The 14,227-nt window shown below is 43.3% G+C and overlaps 1 protein-coding gene and 1 long non-coding RNA gene across 9 annotated transcripts in view; one reads left to right on the forward strand and one right to left on the reverse strand.

Moving 5' to 3' along the window:
* Positions 1-148: 148 nt before the first annotated feature.
* LOC101724243 (uncharacterized) lies at positions 149-3,781 on the reverse strand. Of its 3 annotated transcripts, none has more exons than XR_015446024.1 (3): positions 1,947-3,781; positions 1,123-1,197; positions 149-486 (listed from the first exon to the last, which is right to left on the reverse strand). It is a non-coding gene; the product is annotated as an uncharacterized LOC101724243 (long non-coding RNA). The 3 variants fall into 3 exon arrangements; XR_015446023.1 differs by having other exon boundaries at positions 1,123-1,200; XR_015446022.1 differs by lacking the exon at positions 1,947-3,781 and adding an exon at positions 1,516-1,712.
* The window catches only part of Adnp (activity dependent neuroprotector homeobox), a 32,524-nt gene continuing 19,963 nt past the window's right edge, over positions 1,667-14,227 (forward strand). The window contains exon 1 of one of the 6 annotated variants that reach the window (XM_013077119.3): positions 1,667-1,790. Coding sequence is in view for 1 of the 6 variants with exons in the window: in XM_013077117.2 (XP_012932571.2) it covers positions 12,032-13,895 (1,864 nt within the window). In the remaining 5 variants the exon portion in view is untranslated. Of the gene's footprint in view, positions 1,791-3,776; positions 3,950-11,778; positions 13,896-14,227 lie in introns of those variants that run through there. The other 5 variants (XM_087197704.1, XM_021238925.2, XM_013077117.2 and 2 more) reach the window with 5 other exon arrangements.

The following is a 14,227-nucleotide window of genomic DNA, read 5'->3' on the forward strand; positions in this document are numbered from 1 at the left end:
TTAGACATTGAGTATAGTTAACCACAATTCATATCAGTTAGATTCTTTTGAGATGTTAAGTATTATTTGAAACTATCTTACCTTGTAAACTAAAAGGAACAGTAGTAAAAGTGTATTTACAGAGCACGTATTGAAAAACTAGCCTTGGTTAATCCTTAACCATTGGCTTTTATTACTTTTAAATACATTTCACCAATGATACACTCTCAGATGCACTCTACGATAAGTGTTGGGACTGGCCTAACGTTTTCAAGCACTCTGTCCATGTGCTGTCATGCTATCCAGATTGTGGGAGCACTAGAACTTGCCCTAGGATTACAAAGTGTTCTTAAGGATCTTGTGGAGGGCCATTGGCGACATCACTTCATCCTTCGGCTTCACCAGTCCACTGGCCTCAAAACACTGGGGATTCCACTTGTTTCTTCAGGCCAAAGAGGAGAGTCCATGACTGAGTTGGAAGAATGTCAAGTGCCAGCAACAGCAGACCTGTAAAATGCAGCCCTTGTCCACTGAATACCCCGCCTCACCACGAAGGCCTCAGGGGCCAGGGGTTGCCTCATCTCACAAGTGGGCTTGTGAAGCACGAGGCCCTCACACCTAATTTAAAGCAGGTGTCCCTGCCCCTTCCAGCTGCCGCCCAGCCCAGGAGCGCGCGCGCCTCCAAGCACGTGGAGCTGCCCAGGGCTGCCCTGCACACCCCTCCTTCCAGATGTAGTCCAGGCTCAGCTGGGCCCGCGCAGGGATCCCCAGCACGGCCACCTGACTGAGTGCTGGGCGTGCTGCGGCCCGCTGCTTCTGCCTCCGCCGCTGCGGCCAGAGGAAGGCGCCCGCCAAGCGCACGGGCCCTGGGAGCGCACTGCGGCCATTATCTGCGGCGCCTCCTAGTGGGTCAGTGGCAAACCCTCCAGGTTCTCGCGAGAGCTCCCTCTCAGTGGGGATTATATAATTTCCCTTAGGCGGCTGTAGGGGTCCTGGGTGCACCCTCCCTGAGGAAAAGTTGGGTTCAAGCTTAGATACAAGTAAGAGAATTGTCCCTGGGGAGCATGGAGGGAAGGGGTGCAGTCCCCCATTGCCCCCCCTACTTAGCTGGACAATGAGTTCTTATGCTAATGAGGTACTTACGTCACTTCCGCTCTTTCTCGGCCGCCATTTTGGCTAGGGCAGGTTCGGGGACTCGCTCCGAGGCGCTTGTATTGTCTGCTGAGGGGAGACGCGGGATCGGCCCCCTCCCCCGCCCGTTGCCGCCGCCGCCTCCGCCGGCCCGGTCTCCCCTCCGCCGCCCGCCGGGATCCATGAGCTGAACTCCCGCCCCCCGGCCGCCGCCATCTTGTGCCCCCTCCCCCTCCCGCAGGCACCGCTAAGGGGGATTTTGGCGTCTCCTCAGACACAGCTCCCTCTCTCGGTCCCCGCCGCCGAGGAGCGAGGGAAGCGCGGCCGCCGCCCGCCCGCCCGCGCCGGTGAAGCCGCCGCTCCCACACCCTCTGTCTCCTCCCTCCGCCCCTCCTTTGTCTGCACCGCTCGACGACGCTGCCGCCGCCGCCCGCGCGGGGACTGGAGGGAGCCGCTCGCGCCGCCGCCGCCGCCCGCCGCTCTGCTGCGCCCGCCGCGCCCCCCGGCAGCAGCCGCGGCCGCGGCGCGAGCCGGAGCCCGCCGAGCCGGAGCGCGACGAGGCCCCGGGAGCGCCCTCCCCGCCCTCGCCGTGCCGCCGCCATCCGCCCGTCGCCGCCGCCGCCGCCGCCGCCCGGCCCCGGAGCACGCCGGCGCCGCGCGCGCCTCGAGGCCGAGTCAAGGTAAGCGGCGCGGGCCCGGCCCGGCCCGGCCCTGCCCGGCCCGGCGCCCGCCCGCGGGCGCGGAGCGCATTGTTGTTCGCGGTGCACCTCCGGGTGCTCACGCTCCTGTGCACACCCCGCTGCGGACGCGCCGCCCGTCCCGGCGAGGACAGCTACCTGGGCGCTGCTCAGGGGTCCAGGCGCCTCCTCCTGCAGCCCGACCCTCTTCTCCGCCCCGCGAGCCCGCCGAGGCGGGCAGCCAACCTGGCCGCCCGGGGCTTTTGCAGCTAAAGGCATCTTCCCCACCCCGCCCCCAGCCAGAACCGATCCTCTCGCATCCCTGGGACTAATCCCTTCCGCCCCCTTCCCAAAACGAGCCCCCCACGCACACCCCAATGCTAGGAACAAGCCTTCTGCCAGGTCTGCCCACCCTTGGGGGGGGGGTAGGCTGGGGGGCGGGGAGCATGCATGGTAAGGAGTGAAAAGTCTTCGGCTCCCCAGTGCAATCCTGCCTGCCCAACGTGCTAGGCTTCACTCCTATCTGATCTCAGTCCTCTACCACCCCCTTTTCTCATTTGTCTGGTCGGCACGATCTCTTAGGAGCTTTCTGAGCCCCAACTTTGCAGTAAGATGGCAGAAAATGGAAATTCAGAAAGCTGAGAAAAACTATTTTATGGTTTTTTAAAAATGCAGTGAACGAGTAGTTCTTTGACCACCTCTTATGTGACCACCCTCTTAGTCACCTCTTCTTTTCTTTGAGCTGCCCCTCCACACACCTGGATGCCTGGCTGCTGGAAAAGGCGCGATTGCTTCTCTTCCTCTTCTGTCCAAGATAGGATTCTAAAGTCTAATATCATTTTTAGCCATACACACGCCCACACTGTCTTCTTAATGTTCTTGCATTCACCAGTTTCTCTGGACAGTTCTTGCCATAACCCCATTTCACAGACAAAGGCTTAAGAGGGAAAAAGAACAAAACTGTTTCCTGTGTTTGCCATTTTAATGCTGTCCATCCCCACACTCCCAGTACCCATCCCTGATGCTTCTTGTGCCTGTGTCTTGACCCTTCAAGATGAAAAAAGAAAAATCTCTTGGGATAGCTTGATATAGTTTCCTTATAAATCTGCATTGTTGCTTCTGGTTTATGGCCATGAAAATACCAGCCCCCACCCAAAATGCACCGCAGCCAAGTCGGCTAAAGGCGATGAGTGTTGGAGTCAGTAGGGGGCGCATTCTCTGCACTGGGTAAGGCTGCAGAGGGGGGAAGGGCCCCAGAGCTAGAACAGGATGTGCTTCACAGCGCCTTCTACAGACCATGGGAAAATGGGCCCAGCAAGACACACACTCCTAGTTGGTGAGCTGACAGCAACATGGCGAGGGATTGAGTCAAGAGCAGTGATTTTATTTCTTGTGAGAAATCCACTCTGTGTTTTGGAAGTTTTCTCTTTTTTACTTTTTCAAAACTGTTGACCCACAGAAAGTCCACATTTGTTCTTGACAAATCACCTTGTCACACATCCTTGGGTCATAGTTTCCCTTTCTCTGGAATTCTCCACCTTAAGCTTTCAATGTGTCAACATATCTTTCCAAAGTCAGGTGGTAGAGAGAAGAGTTTAAAAGCAGAGAATAGCAGGTTGGGGGCATTGTTATTTAGTCCAAATTTTCATAGTTGAAACCTTTCCAACTCTTTGAAAGGTAAAAGTTACTCTTGAAGAATGTTAGATTTTTGTGGGGTAGTAATTTTCATAACCATAATAGACTGGTGTCATGATTTGCAAAGCATTGTTGACAAACATTAAGCCCATGTTGAGTTCTTCACTGTCAAACTCAACAGGTTTGATTGTAAAATTTTGTTTACCTCCAACTTTGGACTTGTAATTGCCATACATTTTGTCAGTAGCCAACAACCTTCCTTTTCAAGTGTTGACACCAGTCTTCTGTGAACACCCACTTTCTTAGGGTGTGTGAATTTCCATAGATTTTACTCCTCTTGTTATTTCCATAGGTGTGAGATGCACAATGCGAAACCTAGGCCCCAGCTTTTGCACCATGATGCACAGGGTTGTACTTTTTGTACTGAACTGATAGGTGGCCTAGTGGTTGTGCCCTGTGCTGCCATTTTGAGGATCTGGACTCCGTTTCCTGCCTTGCTCTTTGGACTACATTGTCAATTCACACCGGTGGGTATATTTATTTGGGAGGGTGGGAATTACAGCACAGGGAAGCCAGAGACATTTTTCTGCTTTGGTCACCACCAAACTCAACATTACCAGACTTTCAGCCTAGCCACATTTTCTCAAGGAACTGTTTAAAACTCATTACAGTCGTGGTTTCTGACCACTTAAGAGAATTAAGAAATGACTTAGGGCTTGTTTAAGAGAAATTTTTAAAGATGCTAATATTATGATCATTTACATTCTGCACTTTTGCATATAAAGTTTAAATCTAAATTAGTGTAATTTTGATAATCACTCTCAAAAGTTGCTGAACTTCTAAAAATCCGTAAGGATCTGATGAGAGAGGATGGGGTAGAGCTCAGCAGTAGGGCACTTGCCCAACATGCTTATGACCCTGGGTTCCATCCCCAGCACTGCAAAGAAAAACAACAAAATAAATAAATCAGAAGATCTAATGAAAGTATATGTGTGGGGGATAAACTTACTACCAAAAATTGACAGTGGTTATTGATACTTAGAGTTACTTTAAAAAGTTGTGTCAAGTATACAGATACCTATAGGAAACTGAATGGATATATTTGATGCATAGTTAACCAGTTGGTGAATTTTCCATTTGATAATCATTTCCAAATAATGATTATTTGGTGAGTGAAAAAGATGGCAGCTTGGTTCAGGTATTTCCGTAGAGAACTGCATTGCTTTTACAGCTTTTTCATAATTGCAGAATCCCGTGTTTAATATAAATGGTATTGTAATTTTTAATGCTGTTTAGTATTTGTTAAATCTTTGGCCTGTATTCAGTGTTTGATATACAGTTGAAAAAGTTCTTAAAATGAGTAATTTGAAGACAATTTGAGTGCATATTTGAAGGTTTGTGAAGGTGCATTTGTGACTTAGCAAATTTTAAGATAGCTTGTTAACTGATGTCCTTAGTGGTAATAGCCATTTTCCCCTTGCAGGAAAACTTCTTGTGGGCTCTTAGCATGTATTCTAGAGAGTTTCAAAGATTTCCTAGTTTTGGCACTCTGAAAAAATAGGTGAAACACTTGGGCTTGTTGGTTGGAATTTATAGTCAGCAAAATAGCATTCATTAAAGTACAGCTAAATAGCCTCAGTTTACTAGAGTGTTCTGTTTAACTGAGCTTTAAGTTGAAGTACCTTCTTTACCTTGACCCTGATTGAAAGATTTCCCAAGATTACCTTACTCTAGTGGCTACTATATGTTGAAACTAACCAAATCTTTTATTTTGGTTCTTACAGCCCCTGTACAGAAAATATAGGCAAGTGGGCTGTGAATCTAATGGCCCCTGGTGCTGCCAGTCTAGGAGGTCACTGAATTTTAAACATACCTGCTATGAATTTGCTTTGGTTTTATTTCTCTTCTCTTTAAACTAGATTGCAGGGAAAGTTCTGATACTATTTTACTAAGTTTAAATTTCTTGATGTTGAACAGATTAAGTTTCAGCACCCCTTCCAGGTAACTAATAGACGACTTTTTCATCACACAGAAATGGCTTTGGTTTTCATGGATGGATGGATGTAGTGTTTGATTATTAAAAGCATAAATATATAAGGTATACTACATGTAAAGTTGCCTGCCTTGTAAGATATTTCAAAAATACTTAAAATAATTTTTATATTTAGAAATTTTAAATATTTGAGAAATATGGTGGTTGATTATTTGCATGGAATACACATGCTGTCTACAAATATAATTGTGAAAATTCCAATTTATAGAGTAGACCTGTAAGAAGAAAACATGGACCAATATTTGAAGGGAAAGAGAGAACTTTAGAATTTAAGTGTACTTTTTCTCTTGAGAATTACATGTGAGTAACAAGGCAGTATAAGTTGTAATAAACCCTGGTAAATGGAGTCTATTAATTAAGGGGGGTATGTATGTGTATGCATGCATACATATAGAATACAGTTGGGTTTTTAGAGTTGGAAATAATTGTCAATAAATAGAAAATAAAAGTCCAAGTATTAGAAATGCAGTTTAAGGATAATACATTTATGTATGGAGGGAAAAAACAGAATTAAACTTGGATTTTTGTTTCTTAATTAGCATGTTTAAATCTTAGGAATAGACATTTTTTAAATGATGTAAAAGAACCTTAAAAAAGAAATTTCTTTTTTTTAACATTAGAAGCTGACTTGTGGTTTTCACTAAGGTGCCTGTGACTTGTTCATTAAGCTGCTTATTTAACCTTATCTTCCAAAGAACTTTAAAAGAATGTCATAAAACCTGTTGTGTTTGATAGAAGGTAAAATAATTTCAGAAATATTTACTTTCATTTACTTGCCTGAGAGGCATGCACGTTAGCAGAAACATTGCACCCCAATGAAAATAATTTCATTATAGTTAGATTCAAAGAGCATGATGTGTTATTAACATCACATAGACTCAGTTATTCCTCCCCTGGTTTTGTACGAACTTAGTCGTATTGCTCTGGAACCGATGCCATATTTTGCTAGAGTGCACCACTGTTAGTTAATACTTTATTTTATATTGTTAGTTTGGAAACTTGGTGTTTTCAACTGATATTAAGGCAAAGCCCCACATTAATGAACCAAATTAATACTTAAGTGTAAAAGTTGTTTTTTGTTTACACATTGGGATTTTCTGTCTTGTTCACAGAGCTACTTTATAAGGTGAGCCATCCGTGTTTTGCCCAGGCTGTGTGGCCATTATGACCTCATGCCCAGCCTTGTCTGTCCTGTTAATTAGAAAGTGAGGAGAGAATGATTGTTAGATCCTTAGGGTCTTAGCATCCCTTACACTTGCATTTTGTCACGACCTAGCTTTACTGTCTGCCAGTTTAGGGCTCAGTTTAAGTGAGAATCCATATTGCTTCAGTGAAGAAGGTGGCTCTTCTCACATGCAAACTGAGATGTATCAATTTGATTGTGTAAGGGGTATACATATGTGTATGTATAGGAAGGCATGTGAGCTATGTGAAGTGACAGTTTTGACTGGGGTACACGTTTTTATTTTATGTGGAAAATGCAAAACTCTTACTACTATTTCAGTTCTGGGTTCCTTCATCTCCATGTAAATTCCCTGTCCTCTCTGCTTTTAAGCTCTTTTAAAGGTGCTTTCAAGCTTCCTTCGTATTACTGATCACTACCTTAGTTCCAAGACAGCTGCTAGAGATATCCTGGAACCTGTCAAGAATTTCAGCAGTGTTTTGGAAATAAAGGTTTGGAAAATAAGAGGACACCATACAAGACTCTGGGTAGAGTTTATGAAGACTACTCTGACCAAACACCACAGTTCAGGATTTAAGATTCAACATGAAACTGTGCACATAATCTAGAAGAGACTAGTACCTTTTTTTTGCGGTACTGAGGATTGAACTCAGGACCTTGAGCTTGCGAGGCATGGCTCCACTGAGGTAAATCCTTGGCCAATTAGTACATCATTTGATCAGCCTTTAGAATTAAAAATGTATCTACAGATCCTAATACTTTCTCCAGTAAGGAGAATATAATTTAGTCACTTAGTTGTGAAGGTTATTGATGTGTCCCTTCTTCCCATGTGACTTGGTTGATGCCTAATAAGGATGAACTGTGTAAAGGTCCTCTTGTTGGCCTTTATGGTAATATAAAGTAATATTTTATTTTCCAAGTACTTTGTACATAAACCATTCACAAATCTCTCAGTACTGTCCTTGTTTGGCAGGTAGAAAAGTCAAGTGTACCACATACAATGATGAAGTGAGTCACAGAGTATATCTGGGATAGATCCCTGACCTGTGCTTGGAACACAGGCCTTTGTAGTGCTCCTGAGAGTTATTTGTCTAATAAGGACGCAAATGAATGTTTGTTGTTGTTGTTGTTTTTGTACTGGTTATTGAACTCTGGACTTTGCACTTCCAAGGCAGCCGAGCTAAATCCCTGACCCACAAATGAATGCTTTAAAATTTCATAGTGATGTCCTGTGCTTCTACACCAGCTTACAGCCAAGGATCCTAAATGGACACTACAGTTAAGCCAGTTATGCCTCCAGCAGGAGAGGAAGGGTGCAAACTGCAGGTGGCATTTAGTTGAAAAAGCATATGTCTACTTTGAAGTTACCTGTATAAAGGTAAAAAGATACTTTGAGGGTGGTCCTGTTGCTTTTCCTAATGTTTTGGTTTGGGACACCCTTGTTCTTTCTCTGTTCTGAGCAATTACTTTTGCTTAGATAATTGCTGACTTTTGCTCTTTTCTTTATCTAAACTCTGTATGCTCCATTTAAGATCTTTTGAAAAGCTGGTTGCAGTGATGCACAGCAGTTACCCCAGCTACTCTGGAGGCTTGAGGCAGGAGGACCACGAGTTTGAGGCCAGAGTGGGAAACTTACCAAGATCCTCAAAGAAGAGCTTGGGCAAATTTGTGCTTGTCTTGCAAATCTGTACAGCTGTCCTTTTTTGGTGGGAGCTATTGACTTAAGAACCTCATAAGTGGTCTCTTGAAACCTGGTATGTCTAGTAGAAATAAGAATTAAGTTGACAAACCGTTGTTCTGATGAAAGAGGAGAGCTGAGCCTGAGCATCTTAATGCAAGGAATGCTTAGAATCCTGGTTCAACATCAGTTATTCTTAAAAACAGCAACAAGAAAAACACCAAACTTCATTGGGGAATGTGTGAAGATTCAGCCATCAAGTGGCAAAATCTGCTACAAGATAGCTTTTCAGAAACGCTGGGTAGCTGGGGATTTAGATCAGTGGTTCCCCCATCTGCCTCGAAAGCTCAAGGTCCTGAGTTCGATCCCCAGAACCAAAAAGAAAAGCTCTGGGTAAGCCTTGACCCTGGGAGATGCATCTCCTTTTAAAAACTGAAGAATGCAGTTTAGATAAGTTATTGTTATTCAGTAATGGTAAGAAAAATACATTTTTCTGTTACTATGGGAAAATTATTTGAGTAGTTTCAGTGGAGTGAAAAATTTATTAGGATAGCAGTGTAACTTTTTGTCTTGCCATTTAGAGGCAAAGACCTGACATGTTTCTGCAGTGATTATAAATGGGCGTGTCTATTTTGTTCTCTTAGGCTCATTTGTGAATGATTTCCCTTAAGCCAGGTTGCCCACTTACATACTGACAGCAAGTGACGCTAAGCCTATGAAGTTCTTACATACACAGCAGGGTGCTAGAGTCACTTTTGATGATGTGTCCCTGTGTTGCTGCAATACTTGTTAAAATGAGATGGATTGGGAACTGCTCTCCATCTCACACTCCCTAAATCTAGATTAGTATGTTATAAATTGTCCTCAGGTTTTTGTTTTTAAGCAGTGGGGCATCTCCCTTTCAAATAAAATTTTGTATGAATTATTTTTTTCAGGTCAGTCCTGGAAATTGAACCCAGTGCCTTTATACTGAGTGATGTCCCCCGCTCGTTTTTAATTTTTCCTTTGAGTTAGGTCTCACTGAGTTGGCTATGCTGGGCTGGAACTTGGAATCCTTCTGCCTCAGCCTCCCAGAATGCTGGAATTACAGACATGTGCCACTGCACTCAGCTAAATTTTATAAAAATTCTTAAATCGACCAGGGTTAAGGGGTTACACCTCTGGTTGGTGGTTGAGCTTTTACCTTGTCCCTCAGGCGTCATCTTCCCCTCTATCTGGAAACACATTCTGTCTCCTCAAGAAGGCAGCCTGAAAACACTAGGTTCCATTGTGCCAGAAATTCTGGTGGTTGCAGGTAGGATTCTTGTCTGAAAACTAAATTCTCAAAGTAGGATAAGCAGCAGTGTATAGCAATTTCCAGTTGTAGGCAGTAACACTGAGCTTGTGACGTTAAGAATATTCTAACTTAACTTGAATGGCTCAAAGAATGGTATAATAACACTGTTGTGTGTATATGTAAGTACAAATGCATGTTATAATGTATACTGGAACAGATACAGTGGCAACCATATGTGATTCTTTGTAATAACAATAGTCTAAGGGATATACCCTGTTGTGAACTCAGAATTTGCAGAACCATTTTCTGGTATCTGATTTGGTTTAAGGTAATAACTACTTCTAAGTATTAGCATCATTTCATTTAGTCCTTCTGACAGTTGAACAGTATCATACCCTAAGGACACCGACCTCTAGAGGTTGAGTGACATTTTTAGGGTTGTAAGCTAGTAAGCGGCAGGGAAAGAGTGTAAGCACAGATCTGTTCAGCTCTAGGGTAAATTCTTAGTCTATTTTACCATCTTTTCTGGCCAAGAACACCTTTTATTTTGTTATGTCACCCTATTTCTTTAAAATGTTTGACATTAAGTAAAATTTCTACATGTGGCTCATAGATCAGGCATATTTTGGCTGTGAAAACAATAATTTATTAGAAAAGACAAATTTTGATTGAGGCCATGAGTTTCCCCCTTGAAAAGGTTCTTTTTCCTTCCTTTTGCTATGACCTCAGTATCTTATTGCTGGATATCTAAGGCAGTGGTGGTTTCATAGATACTTCAGATTGAGTGGGTCTGGAACGGACATAAGCTCCCTCAGGTGATTCTGCCCCTTACCTAGATCCAGAGTGCCCTATGTACTCCTCTACCTAATTACCTTCTCTAGATCTTTCTGAATGGGACCTGCTGAACATGACCAGATTTATCTTCCTAAAAGTACAAGTAAAAGCATATTACATCTTGGGGTTGGGAATATTCCTCTGTGGTAGAGTACTTCCCTAGCGTGCCTGGGTTGGATTCCCAGCCCTCCCACCCCAAAACCAGATCACTTCTCTACTTCACCACCTACAGCATCTTCATGGGTGCATACCAGGCATGGCTGTGGACTCTAGCTTCACATTAAAGGCCCTTCATCCTGTTAGCTGGTCTTTTTAGCTTACCATTCATTATTGCTCAGAAACTTGACAGAACAGCCATTCTCTGCAGTACTAATTCCTAGACCTCCTTGCTTTGCCTGCCTTTGGCACTATGCCAGGTTTGGGGGGGGGGCAGGGTTCAGTAGTACTGTGCAGATACTCAGTCTTAGTTTAGTGGCCCCAGCTCAGCAGCTACTTCCATCCTCTGCTGAGAATGAGTGTCCCCTTTTCTGAAATCTTGAATGCAAACACGTCACCCCTTTTACTGTAGATATTTCTGAGGTATCACATCTATAAGCCCTTTTTAGACAGGGCCACATTCAATCTATATTGGGTTCCTGCTTTGGCCACCAGCCACTGGTACAGATGCTAGAGATACTGCAGGGGGAAAATTTTTTTTAAAAGTGGTCTCATTTTAATGTACCTACTTTGTCTTGCTGCATGTTTTAAGAGTTCTGTTGAGACCAGTTAAGACCAGGAAAATTAATCTGAAAAAATGATTGTTGTGATTGCAATATACAGGCATAAAAACTTCTTTAAGGTAATAGTTTCAGATCATATTTTTCTAAATCTCTTTAAGATCAAAGTGCTATATTAAATTTTTTTCATTCTCTTACCTCTCAAAGGGCCTTTTATATTTCCTAGGACTTCTCACTTTTGCAGTTACACTTTTTTAACTGAAAGAAACCAAAGGTGATTTTAAAATTTTTAGCACATGGAAATTCTCTGAAGATCTTTTCTGTGCTGCTCAGTTTTTCAAAGCAAAACTGAATTCACTGAAGTAACCCCAGCTGTGTTACATCTATTAGTTAAGGCAAAGTAAATTAGGACCATTATTGCCAAAAGTGATATATTAACTGTTTCTGGCTTCTGAAAGTAGACCAGATTTGCCAAGAAAATGAACTCTCTACTAAGCTTTTTTAAGTACTTAAAAGTGACCCAGGTTCAATTAATGTATTACTGTAGAGTACCTAATTTAACAGTGTTCAAAATGGTTAGGAAATTTATAAAGACCTTCAAAATTCTGTATTACAGTGGACCCTCGAGTTACGACCGGCCTCACATACGAACAACTTGGGTTACGACTGGAAATTTAGTTTTAACTTACGACCAAAGTCTTGAGTTACGACCCGAATGCCGGCCGCTTGTGTGGTTGTAAACAAAGACTCGCGATGCCAGAAAAGCGTATGTAAGTGTACGTAAGCGTCAGTCTGAGCCCAGATGCGCGTGTCTGTGGACGTGATATCGGTCAGTGCTTTACATAATTGCTACGATTACTGCTATCAAAATGGCCCCAAAAAAGCTAGAAAAGAAGCTAAGGAAGGAAGGGAAGGTAAAGAAAGCAATCACAATCGAAAAGAAGAAGGAAATTGTGGAAAAATATGAGAGTGGCATTCGTGTGACCGATCTTGCTAATATGTACAGCATGTCGAAATCCACCATCTCGACAATCTTACAGAGAAAAGATTTGTATAAGGAAGTTAGTGTTGCTAAAGGTGTTACACAGATTAGTAAGTCACGATCAATAGTGTTAGAGGAGGTAGAAAGGCTATTATTAGTGTGGATAAATGAAAGGCAGATGGCAGGTTATAGCCTGTCTGAATCTATAATTTGTGAAAAGGCTAGGGCTATAAATGCAGATCTCATAAAGGATAATCCATCAGCGAGGGATAATGGTGAAACATTTCGTGCCAGTAAGGGGTGGTTTCACAATTTTAAAGGGAGGACTGGGGTTCATATCATAACTAGGCATAGTGAAGCAGCCAGTGCTGATAAAAGGGCTGCTGAAAATTACATATACCACTTCGAAACAATGACACAGAGAAATGGCTTTTGCTCTCATCAAGTTTTCAACTGTGATGAAACTGGCCTTTTCTGGAAGAAAATGCCCAGGAGAACGTACATTACCCAGGAAGAGAAGAAAATGCCAGGCCACAAACCTATGAAGGATAGGCTAACCATATTGCTATGTGCCAATGCAAGTGGTGACCTCAAGGTAAAGCCTCTCTTGGTTTATCATTCTGAGACCCCTAGAGTGTTCAAAACACATAAAGTTATGAAGAATAGACTAGGGGTCATGTGGAGATCTAATGCAAAGGCCTGGGTAACAAGAGTACTCTTTCTTGAGTGGATCAGGGAAGCTTTCTGTCCTATTGTTAAAAAATATCTAGAGGACAAAGGTTTACCACTCAAGGCTCTCCTCATTATGGACAGTGCTCCTGCTCACCCACGAGATTTGGAAGAAGAATTGGCTGAAGAATTCCCTTGGCTCTCGGTTGAGTTCCTCCCACCTAATATAACTCCTCTACTGCAGCCTATGGACCAGCAGGTTATAGCTAACTTTAAGAAGCTGTACACCAAGGAACTGTTCTTGAGGTGCTTGCAAATGGTGTCAGATACAGATTTAACTCTTAAAGAGTTCTGGAAGGAACATTACAACATCCTTGCCTGTGTGGGGTTAATTGAGAAATCCTGGGCCAATGTCTCTCTAAGGACACTGAGATCTGCCTGGAAGAAAGTGTGGCCTAAAATTATACAAGAGAGAGACTTTGAAGGCTGTGTAGAGGAGCCTGAGCCTTCAATTGACCCTATGATTGATGACATTGTCACTATAGCAGAGTCCATAGGTTTGCAGGTAGACAGTGGTGATGTTGAGAAACTGGTAGAGGAACACTCTGAGGAATTGTCTACAGAGGAACTTCAGCAACTTCTAGCTGAGCAGCAGAGAATGGCAGCTGAGGAGCTTTCTGAAGAGGAGGGAGAGTGTCAGTCAGTGCCTCAAAGTTCTTCTGAAATAAAGGAAATCCTGAAAACTTGGACAGAGCTACAAACATTTGTAGAGAAGACCCACCCAGACAGAGAAAAAGCCAGTCATTGCATTCACTTGCTTAATGACAGTGTCATGTCATACTACAGAACAGTGTTAAAGACAAGACAGAAACAGACAACCTTAGATGAGTTTTTAGCTCTGAAAAGGTTGAGACCTAGTGAGCAAGAAGCAGGTCCTAGTGGGCTACAGACTCTTGCAAGGAGAGAAAGGACACCAGAGAGCCAGATTCCTGATGTTCTTATGGAAGGGGACTCTCCTTCCAAAAATAACCACCTTCCATTTCATCCTCCCTTCCTGCAAGCCAAAGATGTCAACTTGAATGGTGAGTACAGTATGAAATTGTTGTTTCTGGTAAACTAGGCACATTTTATAACCTTTTGGTGAATACACTAAGAAAATTATTGGTGTTTCTGGTAAATTACATACAACCCTTTTTTATTATGAAAAGGTTAGTTAAAGGGTGCTTTGGGAGGTTTAGAACGCATTAGTGTTTTCATTATTTCTTATGGGAAAAATAGTCTTAACTTACAACCAACTTGAGTTACAATCAGCTCTTCCAAACAAATTCGTAACTTGGGTCCGTTGTACCTCTAGGGACTTGCTCTTAGAACAGTGGTGGCAAACCTATGGCACACATGCCACAGCAGGCTGTTT

This window comes from Heterocephalus glaber, unplaced genomic scaffold (assembly GCF_053883595.1).
Source record: "Heterocephalus glaber isolate CG9 unplaced genomic scaffold, H.glaber_assembly_v1.0 deba00001673, whole genome shotgun sequence".
Taxonomy (NCBI): Eukaryota; Metazoa; Chordata; class Mammalia; order Rodentia; family Bathyergidae; genus Heterocephalus; species Heterocephalus glaber.